The following is a 22,120-nucleotide window of genomic DNA, read 5'->3' on the forward strand; positions in this document are numbered from 1 at the left end:
ATGTTGCCAGCCTCTAGAAGCTGGAAAGGGCAAGGAAACTTACTCTTTCCTAGAGACCCTAGAAGGAAGGCAGCCCTGCCCACAACTTTATTTTAGCCCAGTGAGAACGACTTTGAACTTCTGATCTCTGGAAATGTAAGTGACGAACTTTTGTCGTTTTAAGCCACTAAACTCTACTAATTTGTTACAATGGCAATTTTATAAACAAATACCCTGCCTATTCATGCATTCATTCAGCTCCAGTTACAGCCATCGACTTGCAGTCTCCTGAACACTTCTCCTATCCATTTACTTAGATCTGATCTTGTTCTTCAAGAGTTATTTAAACCATCACTTCCCCCTTGGAAGCATTTTCTACATTGGGCTCCCCCACTGTCTAGAACTCCCTACCATGTCTCCTTTTCAGCACTCACTACACTTGAGTTGCAATAATTGATCATCTTATTCCTGTTTGTATCACTTTGCCAAGTTCTTACCTAATAAATGGCTTTGCTACTTCTTCCTTAGTTATCTTTCAGGTCTCCCTGACAATATGGTAAGTTTTCAGAGAGCAGGGTCTACTTCTGTGTGTGTACACATGCATATGTCTTCCCTCCATATGCTTAATACACAGTGCTCCAACTCAAAACTCAAAACAAAACAAAACAAAAACACCGCATCAAATAAATATTCATTGAAAAATAAAATGAACCAGTTTACTTTGTAACAAATTATATCTTGGGAAGCAACGGAAAATAACCATGCATTCTATTGTATCATTTACTAACCTGCTATAATAAATTAGACTCATTTATTTAGTTAGTTTATGCCTTGAGAAAACCTCAATAGCACTTTTTTCCTAGTCAGAATTATCTGGTTTTCATATTGATGGTCTTTTACTTCAATCACCAAATGCAGTAGCCAACATGACCAAAACATATTTATCCATTTAACAAATATGAAATGATTGCCTACTATGTGCAAGTAATGTTTGGGATGTGGAAAAGCATGTGGATAAATCAAAGTTCATGTTCTGGGCAGGAAGACATACAAATAAATAGTATATCAAGCAAAATACTAAAAAGGAAAGATGAGATAACGTAAGAAATTAATGAGTTGACTCCACTCGGAGCAGAAAAAAATCTTCAGTGAGACAAACAGAGTGGTGAACAGAAAGAGTAGGTGACAGTGGTTAAGAACCAGGGCTTTCAAGTTAAATGAAACTGAACCCAAAGCCAGTTCCACTATCTACTGTGTGCCCTTGGACAAATTATTTAATTTCCCTGAGCCCAGCTGGCTCATCTGTAAAATAGGGATAATAATAGACATTCCCCCTCATAAGATTATTATAAGAATTATGTAAGATAATTCATGTAAAATTCTTAACATGGTGCTAGACATAGAGCAAGCAATTAGTACATTGCAGTTATTATTGTGATAGGTTTAAAACAGTGAATAACATTTCTAACAATTATTTCAAAACCAGATTTCCTTACACAATAGTATATATTGTGAAAAAACATACATCCAAAAAATATATATATATCCATTCACTCTACAAATACAAATATTGCTAAATGTAGAGGATTGCTCCACCCAGATTGCTCTTTCAGGGTGAGGAGCTCATTCCCCCAGTAGCTGCTTGGAGTTTGGCTGCTGAAGACACAGTCGATTCCTACTTTGGGGATTGCCCTCCACTGAACCACCTCGGCTAAGGTTCCACCCCGCTCCTGGTGGATGCTGGAGTATAAATATGACTCTCTTGTTTCTATTTGTAACCATTTTGAAGGGTCACCCTAGCTCCAGGGCTCCCTGTGAGATGGGCGGAGGCCGCTGTGGAAATCTCTTCTGCTTCTTCTGCTTCTTTCACTGCATCACAGACGTTGTTCCCAAGACCACTCCTCAAGAAATTTACCAATCTCCATCTCAGAGTCTGCCTTCCCAGCGAACCTGAATTAAGCCAACAACCACTATATGGACAACTCACTACTGCTAGGCAGGGTTGGCAAGCTTCTATCAAGAGCCAGGCAGTAAGGGTTTTAGGCTTTGGTGAGCCATATTCTCTATCACTTTTACTCAACTCTGCCATTCTAGTGTGAAAGCAGCCACAGACAACACATAAACAAATGGGCACTGCTGTGTTCCAATAAAACTGTATTTTATGGACACTGAATTTGAATTTTATATAATTTTCACCCATCACAAAATACCGTTCTTATTTTGCTTTTTTTTTCTCCCAACCATTTAAAAATTAGAAAAACCATTCTTTGCTCGTGGGAGTTCAAAAGCAGGCAGCAGGCTAGATCTGGTCAATGGGCCATAGTTTGACAATCCCTGAGCCAGAGGAAAGATGCGATGCAGAGCAGTGAAGCTACTATTCTAGTGAATGAGGTTTAGAGATTTTGATATCATGGGACCCTACGGCTTGTAACCTTGTTCCAAAGGCATGGAAGACTCTTTCCTGGCTCCAGGTCAAGAGAGCATGGAGAAAAGGAAGAGGAAAGAAAGGGAAACAATAAGATTCATAATTTCTTTCTTTTTTTTTTTTTATGGAGTTTCGCTCTTGTTGCCCAGGCTGGAGTGCAATGGTGCAATCTTGGCTCACTGCAACCTCCGCCTCCTGAGTTCAGGCAATTTTCCTGCCTCAGCCTCCCAAGTAGATGGGATTACAGGCACCTGCCACCACGTCTGGCTAATTTTTGTATTTTTAGTAGAGACAGGGTTTCACCATGTTGGCCAAGTTGGTCTCGAACTCCTGACCTCAGGTGATCCATCCGCCTCGGCCTCCCAAAGTGCTGGGGTTACAGGCATGAGCCACCACGCCCGGACTCATAATTTCTTTTGAAGCTTAGTACCAAGAAAATCATACACAGCAAAATAACACTAAATGGTTTAGTGCTATGTGGTATTTTTCATTTAGACAATTTCATCTCTACCAGGAAACAGATGTAGGCGATTTCAGTGGCTGTTCTGTGACTGTGTCTGTAACTAAGAAACCATTCAAAAATAAAAACACAATTATAATTTGTTACAGTTTTAATATTTACAAAGAATAAACCTTTAAATGATCTGATACAGAATAGACAAATGAGAGATAAACGTATTTTGAAAACTGTTTGACCCTATCTTTCCACCCAAATATAGCAGGTTTCTACAGTCCATTTCCTTCAAAAATAAACAAGTTGGAAACCTTTTGGCTTTTTTTTTTTTTTTCTTTTTTTGTTTTTTGAGATGGAGTCTCACTCTTGTTACCCAGGCTGGAGTGCAATGGTACGACCTCGACTCACTGCAACCTCCGCCTCTCGGGTTCAAGCAATTCTCCTGCCTCAGCCTCCTGAGTAGCTGGGACTACAGGTACCCACCACCACGCCCAGTTAACTTTTTGTATTTTTAGCTGAGATGGGGTTTCACCATGTTGACCAGGCTGGTCTCAAACTCCTGATGTCAGGTGATTCACCCACATCAGCCTCCCAAATGCTGGGATTGCAGGCGTGAGCCACCGCGCCCAGCTACCTTTTGGCCTTTTTGTTTCGTCTCATTTGGCTGTCTTCTTTTTTAATTCCTATGTTTCTTTAAATGAATTAACCTTTTCTTTTTTTGATCATTTTTATTTTTGCTTCCTTGCTGTACACACCTTTCTTTGAAATCTTTCCTTATGACTCCTCTTACCACATTCCTTCATCAAGTGTAATATTATGAGATTTCCCCATCATTCACACATGACTTCCAACTGACCTTTACTTCTCTAGCCCTTAATTCCCCTTCACCACTCCCTCCTGCACATTCTCAGAATAAATGGATAAAGTGTTGCTTCATGCTTAAGTAAATGAGAGACAGTAATGGAGGCATTCTCTCTATGGATTTGCATTGCTATACTGAGAAATATGGAGACTAGGAGTGCTAATTTCAGTAATTTCAGTTGACATCAATTGCAATAGGCGGCTAAAGACTATATCCCTGGCTTTTGAGGTCTCCAGGTTCTTCTCTCTAGACACTTGAAGACTGATTTGGTCTACACTTGTCATGATGAGTTCAGATGCCAGAATCTGAGTAGGAGAACTGTCATGAAACACAGTGTCCATAATGTACTGTTTATATAACTCCACAACCTTCTGCTCCAGGTACTCATTCAGCACTGCATTAGAAATAGGATTCTGCATTTGCAAGCTGCTTTTCTCTTTGATGCTTGTTATTCTCCAATAGGATGAGTACCGCTGGATAGGTATTTGGGGAAAGTCACTGGGCTGAGTAGAAATGGAATCCTCCATGGGTAAAGGAATCTCAGATGACTTCAGCAAAGGGCCATATTCAAAACTGCTCTCAGAGGGAAAATCCGTTGTCACTGAATTAATGGCCATCACCTGGCCCCCTGCAATATGTAAGTCATTATAATTCTTGCAAATACTTTTGCAAGAAGATGGAACCAAGTAGGTCTCTCTGCTGGCATCTCTACATATTTCAACTGCAGCCAAGTTTGGGCTTTCAAACACAGGATTGGGGTTTGTCTGCAGCACTGTGACTCTCTGACTTCTGCTATGTTGGCTCTCTCTTGAATGCACTGAAGAGATAAACTTGCCAGATGATTTGCAGCTCACGTAGAGACTTCTGACTTGTGTTTCATCCACAGAGGAATAGGAAAGAGTAGCAACAGAATTTGTCTCCGCTTCCTTTTCCCCAACCACCTGCTCATTATAAGAGGCACAACTCCAGTGGATGTCATTCCAGTACTCAAGTCCACTGAGATACCCTTCTGACAGCATTCTGGAAAGAGAATCAATGAGTGAGAATGGGGAAAAAGAATACTGAAATTTTAGAAGTTGGCACTTGATATATCAAAAATAAGGACAATGAATAAACTCACTTTATACATTCACCAAGCTCTTACTAATTCCGTGCCTACTTTGTACCAGGACTATGGCATGTGCTAACGATATAAAAATGAAAAACATGCAATTCCATCCTTCAGGAAGTTTCCCACTATAGGAAAAAATTAACTAGATATAAACAATTCCAATATTACATCACTGAGAATTATAATAGTGATAGGTACAAAGGAAGTACAGGGGGTGGGGGTCCCTAACTTAGCCTGGGGCAAAGGGGAGAAGTCACAGGATGTGTCATAGGGAAGGTGACATTTCAGCTGAATGCTGAAGAGTAATTAGGAGTTCCAGCCATAGGAACAGGGTTATAAGAGAATATGGCAGCATGACCTACCCACCACATACAAAGAAGCTGAGCACAAGCAGAAGGAATTGGGAAAATAAGCTGAAATTGGATCGTGAAGAGCCTTGGCAGTCAGGCAAAAGCATTTACATTCTGCCCCATAGGAAATGAACAGTGACCTAGAAGTTGCAGATTGGAAACATGGCTAGTGGGTTATGAGCAAACAATGAGAAAATCTGTGGCAAATTCTACTGAAAACAAGTGCTGTGTCTTACTTAACTTTGTATTGGATCCCTGGGAGCTAGCACAGTTATTTGCATTTCTACAGAGACTCAAAAGGTATTTGTTAATTTGAGTTAAAGAATTTTCAACAATGACATGGTATGAAATTAATTCGTGCTCAATACATCATGAAGTACCACAAAGCCTACCCTGCCTTTGTATCCCAGAATAAATTTCTTTCTCTATCCCTCCCAGTTCTCAGAATACATCCTGAAAATGTCGCTGTATCTAACTGATGTTTACCTCCTAGTTACCAAGGAGCTTTCCTGACCACGGGCTTTCCCTACATCTGCCTCCCCTCCCCACCCCCAGCAATTGTCACTGGTCTGGAGTGGCTAGAACAGGCTAGAAACCAGCAGCTGCATTTTCTAAAAACAGAACACACTGGCATTCCTGGCACTGGGGCAAGAGGCAACAGCAAGGAAAACTGGTCCTCTTGGGCCTCAAGAGCTGGGCTTCTGAAACAGACCTGTCAACTTGAGCCTGAACTTGAAACGTCAAATAAGAAAAGGAGGATTTTTTTTTAACCATACATAAAGGTCCTTTTAAAAATTGTTAACATCTCTTTTACATTCATGTAATTATTGTTTCCCAGGTAAATAGAATGTTTCCCTTTTTTAAAAATTGTAGAAGGGTCAGATTGTAAATTTCTTTTTTCTCTTCTGGAACTATTCCTGGTTTATTTAGCAAATCTCAATTTTTTTAATGTTTACTATATTCTGGGCACAGTTATGTGCCATGAAGATACTAAGTTAAAGGTCTTCAACAAATCCATGAAGTAATTACTGTATGCTGAACACACTTATAGGGATAAAAACAAAAGTTGCCCTTTCCTTAAAAATCTATATGAAGTTCTGCCCTCAAACCTAATATCCAGGTGAAAAGGCCAATCTTGCCTACATGGAAAGATAAGAAACAGAGAAAGAGTTTATCATAAAGAACTAATGGGGATGCAGTTACTTCCTGGCCCTCAACACCCTACCCCCACCCAGGCTATAGCTAGGGCATTCCACCTTCAAGTCCTCAGAATATCATTGTGGAAAATCAGAGCAAAAACGATCTGTTGACTTTTGAGTATCTAAATGGGCTTTAGAAACTCCTGGTAGAAATAATCGTTTGGGAGAAATGACTTTTGAGAAACCATAACCTGAGCTTCTACACTTCAGAATCCAGAACCATGAAGGACTTAAGGCATAATATTTATGCAGTAATAATAAACTTAAGTAGACTGAGTCCCCCATAGAGGGAAAAAGTGTGTCTCCAGAGAGATTTGGGAGCCAAGAGTAGACAAGTTTGCAAAATTATCTCATGACCAGCATGTTGCAGGAGCAGAAGGAGAGACAGCCACATGCATCACCTGGGCAGGCCGGCATGAGGCTGCCTCATCAAGTCTGCTCACACATCAGCATGCTGCTGAGAACCTGAAACCCTGGAGAAGACCTACAGTTGGGATGGAAAGATTGCAGACATGATCTCCATAGACTACAAACCAGGGACCAGATGAATGATAAGTTTCCATGGATACCAGTATGGCTACATGATGACAACCAAAGATATCTCCCACCCACTCCCATCCTCAGCTGACCCTATGATTTATATAAACAATCTAAAACTTAGATGCACATCCAAGGAGGAGGGAGCCCTGAAGTGACTGAGGAAATCCTGATTGACAGTGAGTACTTTCCCACCACTCTGGAGAACGTGAGCTCAAAAAAGATATCCAACTGAGGTTGAAGAAAGCAAGGATCCCTAGGAAAGATAGCAGAATAGGCACATGCATGTATTTTTTCTTCCTTTCCCAACTTCACTAAAACAACAATAAATGTTTTTTCAAAAGGTATAATACACACACAAATACACACACACACACAAAACAACAACAGGAGAAGAGACCAGTACAATAACATTTTAGAAGCTGGGAAGCAGGAGATTGAGGATTAATGACAGGAGACCTAAGAAAACTGAATCTTACAAGAGCCATGGTGATATGGTTTGCTGTGTCCCCACCCAAGTCTCAGCTTGAATTGTAGTTCCCATAATCCCCATGTGTTGTGGGAGGGACCAGGTGGAGATCATTGAATCATGGAGGTGGTTTCCCCCATCCTGTTCTCGTGATAGTGAGTTAGTTCTCATGAGATCCGATGGTTTTATAAGGGGCTTTCCCCTTCTCTGGGCACTCAGTCCCTCTCCTGCCACCCTGTGAAGAGGTGCCTACCAGCATGATTGTGTTTCCTGAGGCTCCCCAGCCCTGCAGAACTGAGTCAATTAAACCTCTTTCCTTTATAAATTAACCAGTCTCAGGCAGTTCTTTAAAGCAGCATGAGAACAGACTAATACACATGGGGAAAGCGAAGAGCCAATCTGATTTAAATTGCCCTCAGTGTTGAGGAATTGGTGGTATCACATACCTTTCTGGAGTGAGAGTAAAGGGGATATATCTAAGGTAAGAAATATTGAAAGTCTATTTAAAAAGCAGTCAGAAACCCAGATCATCTTTCACACCTGGCCATGCAGCCAGGTGACACTCCCCATCCTTAACCCCAAAGAAAAACTTCAAATGTAGTCTCTAAAGAGTGAAACAGAGGGTCTCTGGAGTAGGGAATACCAATTGAGGGTAAAATTACTGAATTGATAATAGATCAATTAAATAAACATATGCATATTTTTGCTGAGATCCATGACCTCTCTCCCCTTACTCAGCTCAAAGAATGATAGCAAGAGGAGTATCCTTCTAAGCAGGATATTGGGAAGAATGTCTTGGGGAATCTGACTTGTCTGAGAAGAGCAATTGACATCAGAGGTTCCCCAACTCAACAGGCAACCAGATCATCCTTTATTTAAGCCCACAATTAATAGAGCCTATTGAGCTTTTTGGATCTTTATCCTTAAATATGAGTAGAATTCTGAAACATCTGAGGAAAGGTCTGCTATCAGGGAGACCAAAATAGTCATTTGGAGGAAACAAAGTTAGGGCGGGGTGAAGGAGGTGGCAGATTCTACCACCAATATTCTTAAAGAGTTAAGGTATAATATAATCATGAATTACAAATGGGATGCTATAAAAAAGAAGAATTCTGAAGCTGTTAGAAATTAAAAATGATCATTTTAAACCTCAATGGAAGGATTGAAAGGTAAAGTTGAAGCAAATTATTATTTTGAAAGCAGAACAAAATTACAAGATGGAAAATAAAATTAGAGAGGACCAGTCCAGGAGATCTATTATCTGAATAATAGGAGGTTCAGAAAGACCAGAGAAAATAGGGGAGAAATTCAAAGACACGATTTAAGAATATTTCCCAGAATGGAAGGACATAAGTTAACAAAATAGTGAGTGAAAATAGATCTATACCTCCCCTCATGAATGTGAAATGATAGAACCCCTGGGACAAAGAGAATATCCTATAAGCTTCCAGAATGAAAAAAGAGTCATAAAAAAAGACCAAGAACCAGAATCTTCAGACTTTTCAACAGCAACATAAGAAACAATAAGACAATGAAAAAATGTCTACAAATTCTGAATTTTCATTCAACTAGTTATTTTCAACCAAGACCAAGTTATCAATTAAGTATGATGATAGAATAAAGATATTTCTAGGTTACAAGTCTCAAATAGCTGATTTTCCAAGCACCTTTCTCAGAAAGTCAATAGAATATGTGCTCCACTGAAAGGAGTAAGCAAAACAATAAAATGGAGACAAAGGGTACCGGAAACAGGAAATCCAGCACAGGAGAGAAACAAACAGCCCTTAAACCAGGATAGCCTGAGCCCTTGTTCTGAACCCAGTAATGTAAAGGGCCTCATTCTAGCCCTCCTTAAGTTGCACCTCTCCCAACAGGGTAAGGAGTTCTAGAGTCCAACATGATGGGAGGCCACCCAGCCTCTATACTGCTGCCTTCTAACTCACACTTCTGGTATTCAGGACCTCAGAATTCCCTGCTCAGATGGCAGACCCAACTACAGAGTCTGTACAGGCTCTGCCCCAAATCCATCATGATTAGGACAGACTTGGGGAAACTGAATGTGTACACACCCCTAGGCCCAAAAGATGATGAAGAGGTGGTTTTTAATGAGGGCTGTAGGCAGAGCGTAGGTATATGGGCAGAATGTCAAGGATAGCCAGGACTGGGAAAAGAAGATGGAAGGGCTGAAGACTGAAGCTCCCCATTTTTTGTCCTAGGCCCAGGAGTTGTGAAGAGGAGACCTACCCATGATGACAGTGAAAAGACATTCCAGGATGAAAGCTGCATATGTAACAGGTTTAAAAGGCAACCAGGGGCCGGGCACGGTGGCTCATGCCTGTAATCCCAGCACTCTAGGGAGGCCGAGGTGGGCGGATCACAAGGTCAGGAGATAGAGACCATCCTGGCGAACACGGTGAAACCCCGTTTCTACTAAAAATACAAAAAAATTAGCCGGGCGTGGTGGCGGGCGCCTGTAGTCCCAGCTTCTCGGAAGGCTGAGGCAGGAGAATGGCGTGAACCCGGGAGGCGGCGGAGCTTGCAGTGAGCCGAAATCGCACCACTGCACTCCAGCCTGGGCGACAGAACGAGACTCCGTCTCAAAAAAAAAAAAAAAAAAGGCAAACAGGTGATTAGAACAGATCGGAAGGCTTCTGAAGCTAAAGATAAAATTGAAGACAACTGAAAAGGTCTGACCATCATGAAATACAATTTATATAATTGACCACAAACTTTGGGGATAAATTAGAAAAAGCTAAGCAAATGAAAAATCTAGACCAGCACTGTCCAACAGAGCTTCCTGGGATGATGGAATGATCAATATCTGTGTTGTCCAAAATGGCAGCCAACAGCCACATGTAGTTATTAGGCACTTGTAATATGGCTAAGGCAACTCAGTTTTTAATTTAACTTAATTTGATTTTAATTGACACATGACTACTCTATGGAACAGCAAAGACTTAGAAAATAGTGAAGGTGATAACATAAAATTTTTAAATACTGAAGACTACTAATTATAATTGCAGTTTTTTGGGGTTTTTTTGTTTGTTTGTTTTTTGTGGTTTTTTTTTTTTTTTTTTTTTTTGAGGCATTCGCGCTCTTTCATTTAGGCTGAAATGCAGTGGTACGATCTCGGCTCAATGTAACCTCCACCTCCCGGATTCAAGTGAGTCTCGTGCCTTAGCCTCCCGAGTAGCTGGGACCACAGGTGCACATCACCACTCCCAGCTAATTTTTGCATTCTTAGTAGAGATGAGGTTTCACTATGTTGGCCAGACTGGTCTTGAACTCCTGACCTGAAGCGATCTGCCTACCTTGGACTCCCAAAGTGCTGGGATTACAGTCATGAGCCATTGCGCCTGGCCAATAATTGCAATTTAAAGTTCATTGGAGGATCGTCATCATAGCATACTATGACAGTTATTTTTAGCATACTAAAGTAACATCTGAGTAATTAATTTGTTTCTGTATTCCTTTCAAGGGATGTCAGAAAGGAGCTAACAAAAGATAGTAAAGCCAGGCCAGGCGCAGTGGCTCATGCCTGTAACCCGAGCAGTTTGGGAAGCTGAGGCAGCTGGGTCACATGAGGTCAGAAGTTTGAGACCAGCCTGGCCAACATGGTGAAACCCCATCTTTGCTAAAAATACAAAAATAAGCCAGGCGTGGTGGTGCATGCCTGTAATCGCAGCTACTCGGGAGGACGAGGCAGAAGAATCGCTTGAACCCGGAAGGTGGAGGTTGCAGTGAGCCGAGATTGAGCCACTGCACTCCAGCCTGGGTGGCAGAGTGAGACTTTGTCTCAAAAACAAACAAATAAAAAAAAAAAGAGAGATGGTAAAGCCAGAGCATAAACTATTAGATGTTTGGTAATGAAATGGGACTAGAACACTTATTTGAGGCTTTTTTTTTTTTGTTTCACTATTTTGAAACAAGGAAGATATAGAATTTCTTTTAAAGGTTTTTAAATGCTTCCATTTGAAGAAGTCTAGAATGCCTGTGTGAATTGTTCAAAGAAAAATTGTGAAGATATTTTCATTTTAATTATGCATTCTTTTAGGTCATCTCTGAGGCGACAAAAGTGCTATCCAATAGAACGTCTTGAAGTGATGAAAATGTCAAATATCTGTGCTTTCCAATATGATAGCCAATAGCCACTTAAAATGTGGCTACTGTGACTGAAATTTTAATTTGATTTAATCTAATTCAATTTAAATAGCCACATTTGGCTAGTAGCTGCCATATAGACAGATCCAGACAATTATAATCTCCAATTCATAATTTTAAGAAAGTTGTGTAGCAGTAAAGCCAGGCACAGTGGCTCATGCCTGTGATCCTAGCACTTTGGGAGGCTGAGGCGGGAGGATCACTTGAACTCAGGAGTTTGAGACCAGTCTGGGCAATATAGGGAGATCATATCTCTACAGGAAATTCAAAACTTAGCCAGGTGTGGTGGTCCCAGTACTTGGGAGGCTGAGGTGGGAGGATCGCTTGAGCCCAGGAGTTCGAGGCAGCAGTGAGCTGTGATTGTGCCACTGTACACCAGGCTGGGCAACAGAGCAAGACCATGTCTCAAGAAAAAAAAAAAAAAAGGAAAGAAAGAAAGTTGTGTTGTGAAAAACAAAGCAAAACAAAAACAACCCATGGTCTACTACATGGCTGAGCTATAAATAGCTTTTATAGAGTCATGATAATACAGCACATGATAATATAAAGCACTGAAAATGGATCTAACTCAACTTAAAATATAACCACAAGGTGACCATAAAGTCAGTAAACAAAGATAAAATATTTTTATCATATATAGCAGAATATCATGTATGTATAAAATACTATTTTAATATATATATAGTACAGTGATACCAATAAAAATCATCCGAGGCATTGGCCTGTGAGTCCAGACTAGGTGGCCACTCCGTATAGTGAGAGGAAGGGGACAAATTTGTATATCCTTGGTGAGGCCAGGAGAGGAATGAGAACTAAATCCTCCTCTTCATGATAACAAGTCAAGAAATAATGCCCCAAACTGAAAAATCCAAAAGTTGCAACAAAAGCATGCCATTTAAAGAAATGATGGTAAATATCAAATAAATAGTTAAGGGAGATAAAAGTAGTTGCTTCTGGAAAAGGAGGCAAGGACAGCAGTTTTTCATAACAAACTTCTCAGAATTATTTGACCCAATTTATGTGCAAGTATAACTGTGATTAAATTTTTAATTAAAATAAAAACTAAAGATAAATATTTTAAAGTAACCAAGGGCCAGGTACGGTGGCTCATGCCTGTAATCCCAGCAGTTTGGGAGGCCAAGGAGGGCGGATCACCTGAGGTCAGGAGTTCGAGATCAACCTGGCCAACATGATGAAACCCCATCTCTACTAAAAAACACAAAAATTAGCCAGGCGTGGTGGCAGGCGCCTGTAATCCCAGCCACTCAGGAGGCTGAGGCAGGAGAATTACTTGAACTGGGGAGGCGGAGGTTGCAGTGAGTCAAGATCGCACCACTGCACTCCAGCCTGGATGACAGAGCCTTGCTCTGTCATAAATAAATAAATAAATAAATAAATAAATAGTAACTAAGGGGGTGGGGGGAGAAGCAGATGGCATTTCCTGTACAACTGTTTGTGGTTAAAGATGATGCACATTCTAAGGGTGAAGAAGAGAGAGATGACTGTGTGACAGGTTAACCTTTATTTGGCCCTACAGACAGAAAGGATTCATAAGGGCAGTGAGAAGAGGGAAAACATTGCAGACAGAGGAGAGAAGGGCAACAAAAGTGAAGAGGAGACGGGCGGATCACGAGGTCAGGAGATCACAGACCATCCTGGCTAACATGGTGAAACCCCGTCTCTACTAAAAATACAAAAAACTAGCCGGGCGACCTGGCGGGCGCCTGTAGTCCCAGCTACTCGGGAGGCTGAGGCAGGAGAATGGCGTGAACCCGGGAGGCGGAGCTTGCAGTGAGCTGAGATCCGGCCACTGCACTCCAGCCTGGGCGACAGAGCGAGACTCCGTCTCAAAAAAAAAAAAAAAAAAGTGAAGAGGTTTCTGTTGTCAATTTCACGTGGGTCAGTAACAGACACCAATATAGGTGGGTACAAGCGTAGCGTTGTTTGTCAGTGTCATGCTCATCTAAGAGCCTTTCTTGAAATGTCCCAGTTTGCCGAATCTCCCCTTTAGGACCCCTTATCCCCATTCAGACATACCCCAAGTCTCCCACTATTTATCTTATTTCTCTTCATATGAAACAATCAGCCCTAACGGAGTCTTCTTTCATTATATGCGGATGAGGTTTATAAGTCCTCCAGATAATCTCCACACTCCTTCATAGCAATGAAGGAAAAGGGCCTAGAATTTTGAGTACAGTAATGGGCCCCTTTTCCTATTTGTTGTCAACTGAGAAGTTTGCTGGTATCTTAATTCCGGCAGAATAAGAACTCTATCATTCTGATGTGTAGGACCCAAGACAGACCGGTAAAGTGGTGGGTCCGATGCCGGAAAAGCAGAAAGTGCATCCTAGTGTCTAGGGATAGACATGTCCCCAGCCAAAAATAATAATAATAATAAAAGAAAGGAAGAAAAATAGATTCCTGGGAGGGAGGAGTGGGAGATAAGGTCAGGTCAGGGAGATAAGTTGGGACATGCAAGACTGAGTACATTTGATTCATCCTGTAGGCAATACAATGTTCTGGCAAGTAAGGAAGCGGATTCACCACATGATATAATATAGCAATAAAGGGCAAAATTAATTTCAGCAGAATGAGATTGGTGTTAAAGACTCAAGTTAGGAGGCTGCTGGATTCATTCCAGCCTGAGATGACTGGGACAGGAACCAAGAGGAAGGTAGGAGAAAAGAAAGAGAAGGAACGCATTTGAGAGACCAAGACCCCCAGACATGGAAGTGAAGGAGAGAGAGGAGCCAAAAGTAACTCTGAGTGTGGGTATGTAGGGAAAATGGCACCATCATTAACCAAAATGGGAAGATCAGGAGGAGCTGCGAAGGAAGCAATGGGTTTAGCTTAGCTCTTCTTGAGCCTGACAAGAAATAGACTGTCTGGGTGCAAGTGTGTCATTGTCCATTGGAGATTCAGGTAGGCGGCTCATTAGAGAAGCTACTTAAAGTCCACAGTGAAGTCACCTTCCAATTGCAGGCAGTAGGAATTTATACTGGGGGCTTGAGGAGCTTTCTAGGTTTGTAACTTCTTCTGTGGGGAGCCCACCTGGAACAGTACAAGGAGGAAGGAGCAGCAGCAACGGCTTTGTAAAGACTACAAGAGCTGGCCGGGCGCGGTGGCTCAAGCCTGTAATCCCAGCACTTTGGGAGGCCGAGGCGGGCGGATCACGAGGTCAGGAGATCGAGACCATCTTGGCTAACATGGTCAAACCCCGTCTCTACTAAAAAAAAAAAATTACAAAAAACTAGCCGGGCGAGGTGGCGGGCGCCTGTAGTCGCAGCTACTCGGGAGGCTGAGACAGGAGAATGGTGTGAACCCGGGAGGCAGAGCTTGCAGTGAGACCAGATCGTGCCACTACACTCCAGCCTGGGTGACAGAGCGAGACTCCATCTCAAAAAGAAAAAAAAAAGACTACAAGAGCTTTGGATGCAGTGAACAAGTCACATTTTAAATATCTATATTCAGGCCAGGTGCGGTGGCTCACGCCCATAATCCCAGCACTTTGGGAGGCCGAGGTGGATGAATCACGAAGTCAGGAGTTCGAGACCATCCTGACCAACATGGTGAAACCTCATCTCTAGTAAAAATACAAAAATTAGTTGGACGTGGTGGCGTGCACCTGTAATCCCAGCTGCTCGGGAGGCTGAGGCAGGAGAATCGCTTGAACCCAGGAGGTGGAGATTGCAGTGAGCAGAGATTGAGCCACTGCACTTCAGCCTAGCGACAGAGCAAGACTCCGTCAAAAAAAAAAAAAAAAAAAACCCTATATTTGAAGGCAAAATTTAATTTCATACTCATTCAGGCAATATACATATGTGGTGTATATATATAAATATATGTATGTTACCTAGAGCATCTCATCTGCAAATGTTTCCTGGTGTCTTTTCCTTCACACTTAACAAATCATGGAGAATTGTATGTATTTTATAAAATATATATGTGTGTATACATAAATGCACACACACACATAAATACATATATGAAGAGAGAGAGAGCACGTACTAGTATTAAGAGACCAGAGTTCTAGCTTTGATTTTGTCATTGGCAGTGGTTTTAGTTTAGCTGTTGCCAAATCTATAAAATAGCTAACATACTACTAGCTACAACCCAGAAAATATTCTGCATGCTTTTTGTGTACTAAATTAATTGATCATCACAAAAAAACTCTAATATTTAGGTACTATTATTACGCTTGTTTTACAGATGACAAAATTGAGTAATGTGCCCCAAATCACCAGCAGTCAGGAAACGGAGCCCAAGTTCATTTTCTTAACCTCTCAGACACTCAACTTATCATCTGTAAATTGAGAGTGCGGGATTAAATTATGTCTTGAGTACCATCAAACTTTAATTTTGAATCAGATTATGAAGAGTAAAGTGAGCATTAATCAGAATCAAAATTAATTTCTGAAAATTAGCAGCAGAGGGCAGCAGAGAGCACACTAAGGAGGCTTTTAAAAGATCTTTCTGAAGCTATGCAGAATAATAAAATATAAAATTTATAACTAAAAGTACAGATACTAACACATTTAATCTTCATAATTAATTTCCTAGTTTAGGCCTTTTGCTTCAATTCATCTTCCACTTCAATGCACTTAAAAGGGCCCATTCAAGGCTGGGCACAGTGGCTCACACTTGTAATCCCAGCACTTTGGGAGGCCGAGGCAGGTGGATCACATGAGGTCAGGAGGTCAAGACCAGCCTGGCCAACATGATGAAACCCTGTCTTTACTAAAAATACAAAAAATTAGCAGGGCGTGGTGGTGCATGCCTGTAATCCCAGCTACTCGGGAGGCTGAGGCAAGAGAATCGCTGGAATGGGGCGGGGGGGGGTGGGGGGTGATGGGCAGAGTTTGCAGTGAGCTGAGATTGGGCCACTGCCTTTCAGCCAGGGTGACAGAACGAGACTCCATCTCAAAAAAAAAAAAAAAAAAAGGGCCCATTACTGCACCCTTTAATGCACCACTAGAATAAAGACAGCATTGCACATCACAATATCCTAAAATTTTAGAGACATCAAGAAAAGTTAATTGAGTTTATTTTGACTGATTTTTGGCATTTTTCTTAATATTAACATACTTGTTAGAATCGATTTCATCTGAGACACCAAAATTTAACCCAATGGGTTACTTCAGTTGTTCAATGATATTTTGTCACTTGAATTCTTGTTTCTCATCTTAGAGAAGCTATATATATATAAAGCTATATATATGTAAAGCTATATATATTCCATATAAAATACACATATATGAAATGTATAAAATTCTCCCTGATTGGTTAGGTGTGAAGGAAAAGACACCTGAGAACATTTGCAGAGGGGATGTTCTAGGCAAATTTAGCCCACATTAATCATTAACAGATAGGGGAATGCCAAAATTAACCTTATGTGCAAATTCACAACTTAGAAATATGTGCTAAAGTGCAGTGCCTTGTTAAATCATTTACTTGCTTTTCAGAAGAAACTGCAATGTAGGTTCTTCTTTCTAGACTAGCATTTAGTTTTTCCAAAAGCTGTTATCACTTCTTCACATAGACACATTTTTTTATTGATTTTTTAAAAAATCGACAGATAAAATTGTATGAATTTCTCATGTATAATATGGTATTTTGAAGTGTATGTATTGTGAAATGGCAAAATCTATCTAATTAACATATATATTACCTCACGTTATTATTTTTGTGGTGAGAATACTTATATTCAGTTTCTTATCATTTCTCAAGAATATGATAGATCATCAACTATAGTCACCATGCTGTACAAGAGAATCTTTTGAACTTATTCCTTCTATATAACTGTAATTTTGTATCCTTTAAGCATGCTGATCAAAGGACACACTTTTAATTTACATCTAAACGACACAAGCGTGGAGTCAAAGAGAAAACCTAATGAGAGAAGAACTTTATAAGGGGGAACGTTTAAAAAAACCTAAGTTAGGAATCAGTAAACTTTTATTATACAGGGCCAGAGAGTTAAGATTTTAGGCTTTGCAAATCATACAAACTCTGTTGCAGCCCTGCTGGCATAGCAAGAAAGAAATCATAGACAATATGTAAACAAATGACTGTGTCTGTGCTCCTACTAAAGTTTACAAAAACAAGCAGGGGGCCAATTTGGTCCTGGGCAGTGGCTTGCCTACCCTTGACCTAAGTCAAAAAGCAGATGCAATAAATGGGATAGGCATCATAATAATGACAGCTGTATGCCAAGTGCTTTCCAGGCATAGCCCCTAACCTTCCAACAACACTGCAGATTAGACATGATCATAATCTAGATGTGAACATATCACTTTAAAAATCTTTCAATTTTTTTATCTTTATCATTATCTAGATTTTCTAAATGAGAAAACTGAGTTTCAGATATGATAAATACCCCTTCCAAGGTCATACAATTACTAAGTACTACAGGCAAGATTCAAGCCCAAGTTTACAAACTCCAAAGTGTGTGTTCTGTTCTTAGAACATATCACACTATTGTACAGCTAAGAGCAGTTAATATCACGCAATCATAATAACAAGCAATTAGTCCTTCCAGGAAAAGGGCATCAGCCCTGATTCCATGTAGTAACAACAGCACTTGCCAAATAAAAGAAGGAAGGTGCAGTGAAGTGCAAAAAGGAAGGCTCCAGGGAAAAGCCAGCATTCACCCCAGAGGGGTGGCCCAGATGACTACACATATGTCCCAATTGTGTATCAATGCTCGTATGTCTTTCAGGAATACAATTAATTTATCCTCTTTTTTTTAATCTAACCATATGAACATTTTCCTAAACCATGACACTGCTATAGCCTGGCATTGCCTCATCTTTAATTTTACAACCATCTTTCACAGGGTAATTTAATATTACAGGCTGGGTGTGGTGGCTCATGTCTATAATCCCAGCACTTCAGGAGGCTGAGGTGGGTGGATCACCCGAGGTTGGAAGTTCGAGAGCAGCCTGACAAATATGGTGAAACCCTGTCTCTACTAAAAATACAAAAATTAGCCTGGTGTGGTGGCGAGTGCCTGTAGTCCCAGCTACTCAGGAGGCTGAGACAGGAGAATTGCTTGAACCCAGGAGGTGGAGGTTTCAGTGAATCATGATCACACCACTGCACTCCAGCCTGGGCAACAGAGCGAGACTCCATCTCAAAAATAAAAAATAAATAAATAAATAAAATAATAATAATACAGATTATCTGTTTAAATACAAACCACTTCCCATCACCTCAGGGATTAAGTTCATACAGGATAAGCCTGTGATGTGTGCTCCCTATCTGTCTTCCTAATCTCATCTCTGCCTGTTTCCCACAGGACCCAGGACCCCAGCCATGCTGATCCCTTCCCAGTTCACCTGAGCTGCATGCCTATCCCAGGGATTTGTGCATTTTTTGTCTTCTGTCCTGAGAGTTCTGGTTCCCTACCCACCCTCTGGTCCACCACCCATAACCTTCAAGTCTCACCTCATACGTTAACATTTCAGAACCCTTGGCCATCTACTCAGAATCCTTGCATCTGAATTAGAAAAATGATTCTAGGCTCTTCTCTCCCCTACCCCAAGGTGTTCATTAGGATTGCATGAAACTTTAATAAAACAGAAAAGATACATCACTGGAATAGTCTTTGGAAAGAAGGAAAAATTGACACGAGCAAAAGGAAAACAAGATTGAGGATTGGTGGGGAGTGCGGAAATTTTGGATGATGAGGCAAAACAGATCCTTCCTCTTGAAGAACATTTTGGAGGTGTGTGAACTAAGACACCCGAAGAGGCTGGATTGAGATGGACGCAAAAACTTCTAGCGGCCACACACAAATGGAGGCAATGGGATGGGACTGCCTTCCACCATCATGGGCTATAACATCTTGCAATTATAGACAGGAAAACATTTGTTATCTGCTGTTTCATAGATCTTGAGCCTAGCTAGCAGGGGTGCAGTTTGGCTTCTACCTGTCAACATGTCTGCTTACAGAGATATAACTTTTAAGAGTTTTTGAAATAGTACATCTAAAGACACATCTTATTTTAGTAAATCATTTCTCTTGAGGGACACTGAGGTTAGTCTTGCTTTTCCTCTATGTATAATTATTGCATATGCCTCCGTGAGTATTTCCACAGGCCAGACTTAGAGCAGCAGAATTACCAGATCAAAGCTATTGCCAAATTTCCTTTCAAGTAGCTTGGATCAATTTATTCTCTCACCAGCAATGTTTGAGATTGTTTTCATTGACATTCCTTAGCACATTATTTTTTTTTAATTTTCCAATCAAATGAGCTAATTTATGTTTGTCTCAAATTAGAGAGTGAACTGTCTTGTTAAGATTATATGTAGGTCATGTGTTATTTTTTAGTACCTGCAAAACTCAAAATCCCGTATTTCATCTCTTTACCTCTATATTATATTATCCTATAATATAAATTCTAAATCGCATAATTCCAATGTAAACTTTTTAAGACTTTCTTGATTTGGGGGACTTGCAGGTAAATTGCTGAAAAGTGATCACTGAAAAACTTGAATATTGTTTTGTTCATGATTTAATTATGATAATGTAACCAAATCTGTATTACATGTTCCAATTTTTTTTTTCAGTGAATGATGCAAGACCTTTATCTAAAACAAAAAGCTTCTTTAGGAAGGACCTCCCTGTATAAAATAGCATCTGCAGTTTCCTTACTCTTATCTTTAAAAATACCTTTTCCTTAGACCTGGAAATAATCACTTCATCACATACCTTAGATTATATCCATATTATTTCAACTTGTACTGAATTTACTGATGAATGCTCTAAAATATTGCTCATTAATATTTCCATTTCTGTTACAAATCATATAATTTGGGATTATCTATTCTATCAAATATGAAGCAATTCTTACTTAACAAATTAATTTCTGAAAGTATAACTTGATGGCTAAGATAGTACAATCATAAATCAAAAGCCCTCTGTTCTTCATATTAATATTACCAAGTAAATAAATAATTTTGTGTTCAGTTCTGCTTAGATTCTTACGACCAAAGTTAATGGCTTCTTCCAAGGACGATCTGATGTGTGAATTTCCTTAGTTCAGAAGATGTAAACTTTGGCGAAGAAATATTAGTAAATATATTTTTATCATAGTTTGGATTTTTCTTTATACCCCTTCTTGATATACCATAAATTGAAAAATTAAATCTTATGGATTGTTTTCTTGAATCACTTTCAACATATTTTGAATCAAAATGAGAGGACTGGGCCGGGCGCGGTGGCTCAAGCCTGTAATCCCAGCACTTTGGGAGGCCGAGACGGGTGGATCACGAGGTCAGGAGATCGAGACCATCCTGGCTAACACGGTGAAACCCCGTCTCTACTAAAAAAATACAAAAAAATTAGCCGGGCGAGGTGGCGGGCGCCTGTAGTCCCAGCTACTCAGGAGGCTGAGGCAGGAGAATGGCGTGAACCCGGGAGGCGGAGCTTGCAGTGAGCTGAGATCTGGCCACAGCACTCCAGCCTGGGCGGCAGAGCGAGACTCCGTCTCAAAAAAAAAAAAAAAAAAACAAAAAAAAAAAACAAAATGAGAGGACTACAAAAACAAGAAAACCTATCATAATAGTATTGTATTGATACAAATTTCCTTGGTATTATAATTGTTAATCATTGTTAATCATGTTAATTATGCCAATTATCACTAACATTTACTTAACTGTAGGCATGTCAACTACAAATGCAATGCAAGATTCTTGATTGGATCCTAGATTTAAAAAATAAAAAGGTTCTAAAGGACATGTGGATAATTGGGAAAATTTGAATGTGTAGCACATCTTAGATAATAGTATTGTGTTGATGTTATGTTTCCGTGGTGTTGTAATTGTGTTATGGAAGACTGCTCTTATTTTTAGGAGATACATGCTCAAGAATTTAGGGGTGACATGTGTCCTAAAGTCAGCAACATACTTTCAAACCATTCAGGGAAAAAACTGTGCATATGTGTGTGTGTATGTGTGTATTTATATTTATATTTATATATATATACATAAAAGGACAAGCAGAGACAGAAAGACAAAGCGAGAGAGAAAGTAAATGTGACAAAAGGATACCACTGATTAATATACATGATGAAAATATGGGTGTTCATTGTACTATTCTTTCAATTTTTATATAGATTTGAAACGTTTTTAAACAAAAATTGGGAGGGGAAATAACCATATTTAGTTAATGAAGGCATATTTACATTGTATAATGTTTATTAAGAGCCTAGAGGGACAATATCTTATGTATCTAAAATAATCATTACATATGTGATGGGAAATGTCTCAGTGCCTTGATATAAATACTTCAAACATCACTTTGCTCTGAGATAACAGAATTAGTATACTACCTTTGAATATCTCCAAAATTCCACTTACGATATGAATGTTTGACACAGACTTCAAATACTCTTCAATCCTCCAGAAGCTTCTCAAGCTCAGAAACAATCTTCTCACACTGACCTACGCAAGAAATGTTATAAAAGTATGAATATAAATATTCTTTCCAAACCAGGTCTATATTTAAGCACAGATTCATATGCACAAGACAAAGAATGTTCGAGCGAATCTAAAGATAATTCAAACAAAA

General features: G+C 40.0%; 1 protein-coding gene across 4 annotated transcripts in view; it reads right to left on the reverse strand.

The window, feature by feature from the left end:
• Positions 1-2,753: 2,753 nt before the first annotated feature.
• Positions 2,754-22,120, reverse strand: part of C7HXorf21 (chromosome 7 CXorf21 homolog) — a 29,375-nt gene continuing 10,008 nt past the window's right edge. For 2 of the 4 annotated variants that reach the window (XM_030934638.1, XM_010358171.2), the window contains exons 2-3: positions 21,910-21,993; positions 2,755-4,740 (exon numbers count right to left, since the gene is read on the reverse strand). In XM_030934638.1, the coding sequence (XP_030790498.1) occupies positions 3,834-4,739 (906 nt within the window). In that variant the 5' untranslated portion in view covers position 4,740; positions 21,910-21,993 and the 3' untranslated portion in view covers positions 2,755-3,833. Of the gene's footprint in view, positions 4,741-21,881; positions 21,994-22,120 lie in introns of all 4 variants that reach the window. The other 2 variants (XM_030934639.1, XM_010358170.2) reach the window with 2 other exon arrangements.

Source organism: Rhinopithecus roxellana, chromosome 7 (assembly GCF_007565055.1).
Source record: "Rhinopithecus roxellana isolate Shanxi Qingling chromosome 7, ASM756505v1, whole genome shotgun sequence".
Classification (NCBI taxonomy): Eukaryota; Metazoa; Chordata; class Mammalia; order Primates; family Cercopithecidae; genus Rhinopithecus; species Rhinopithecus roxellana.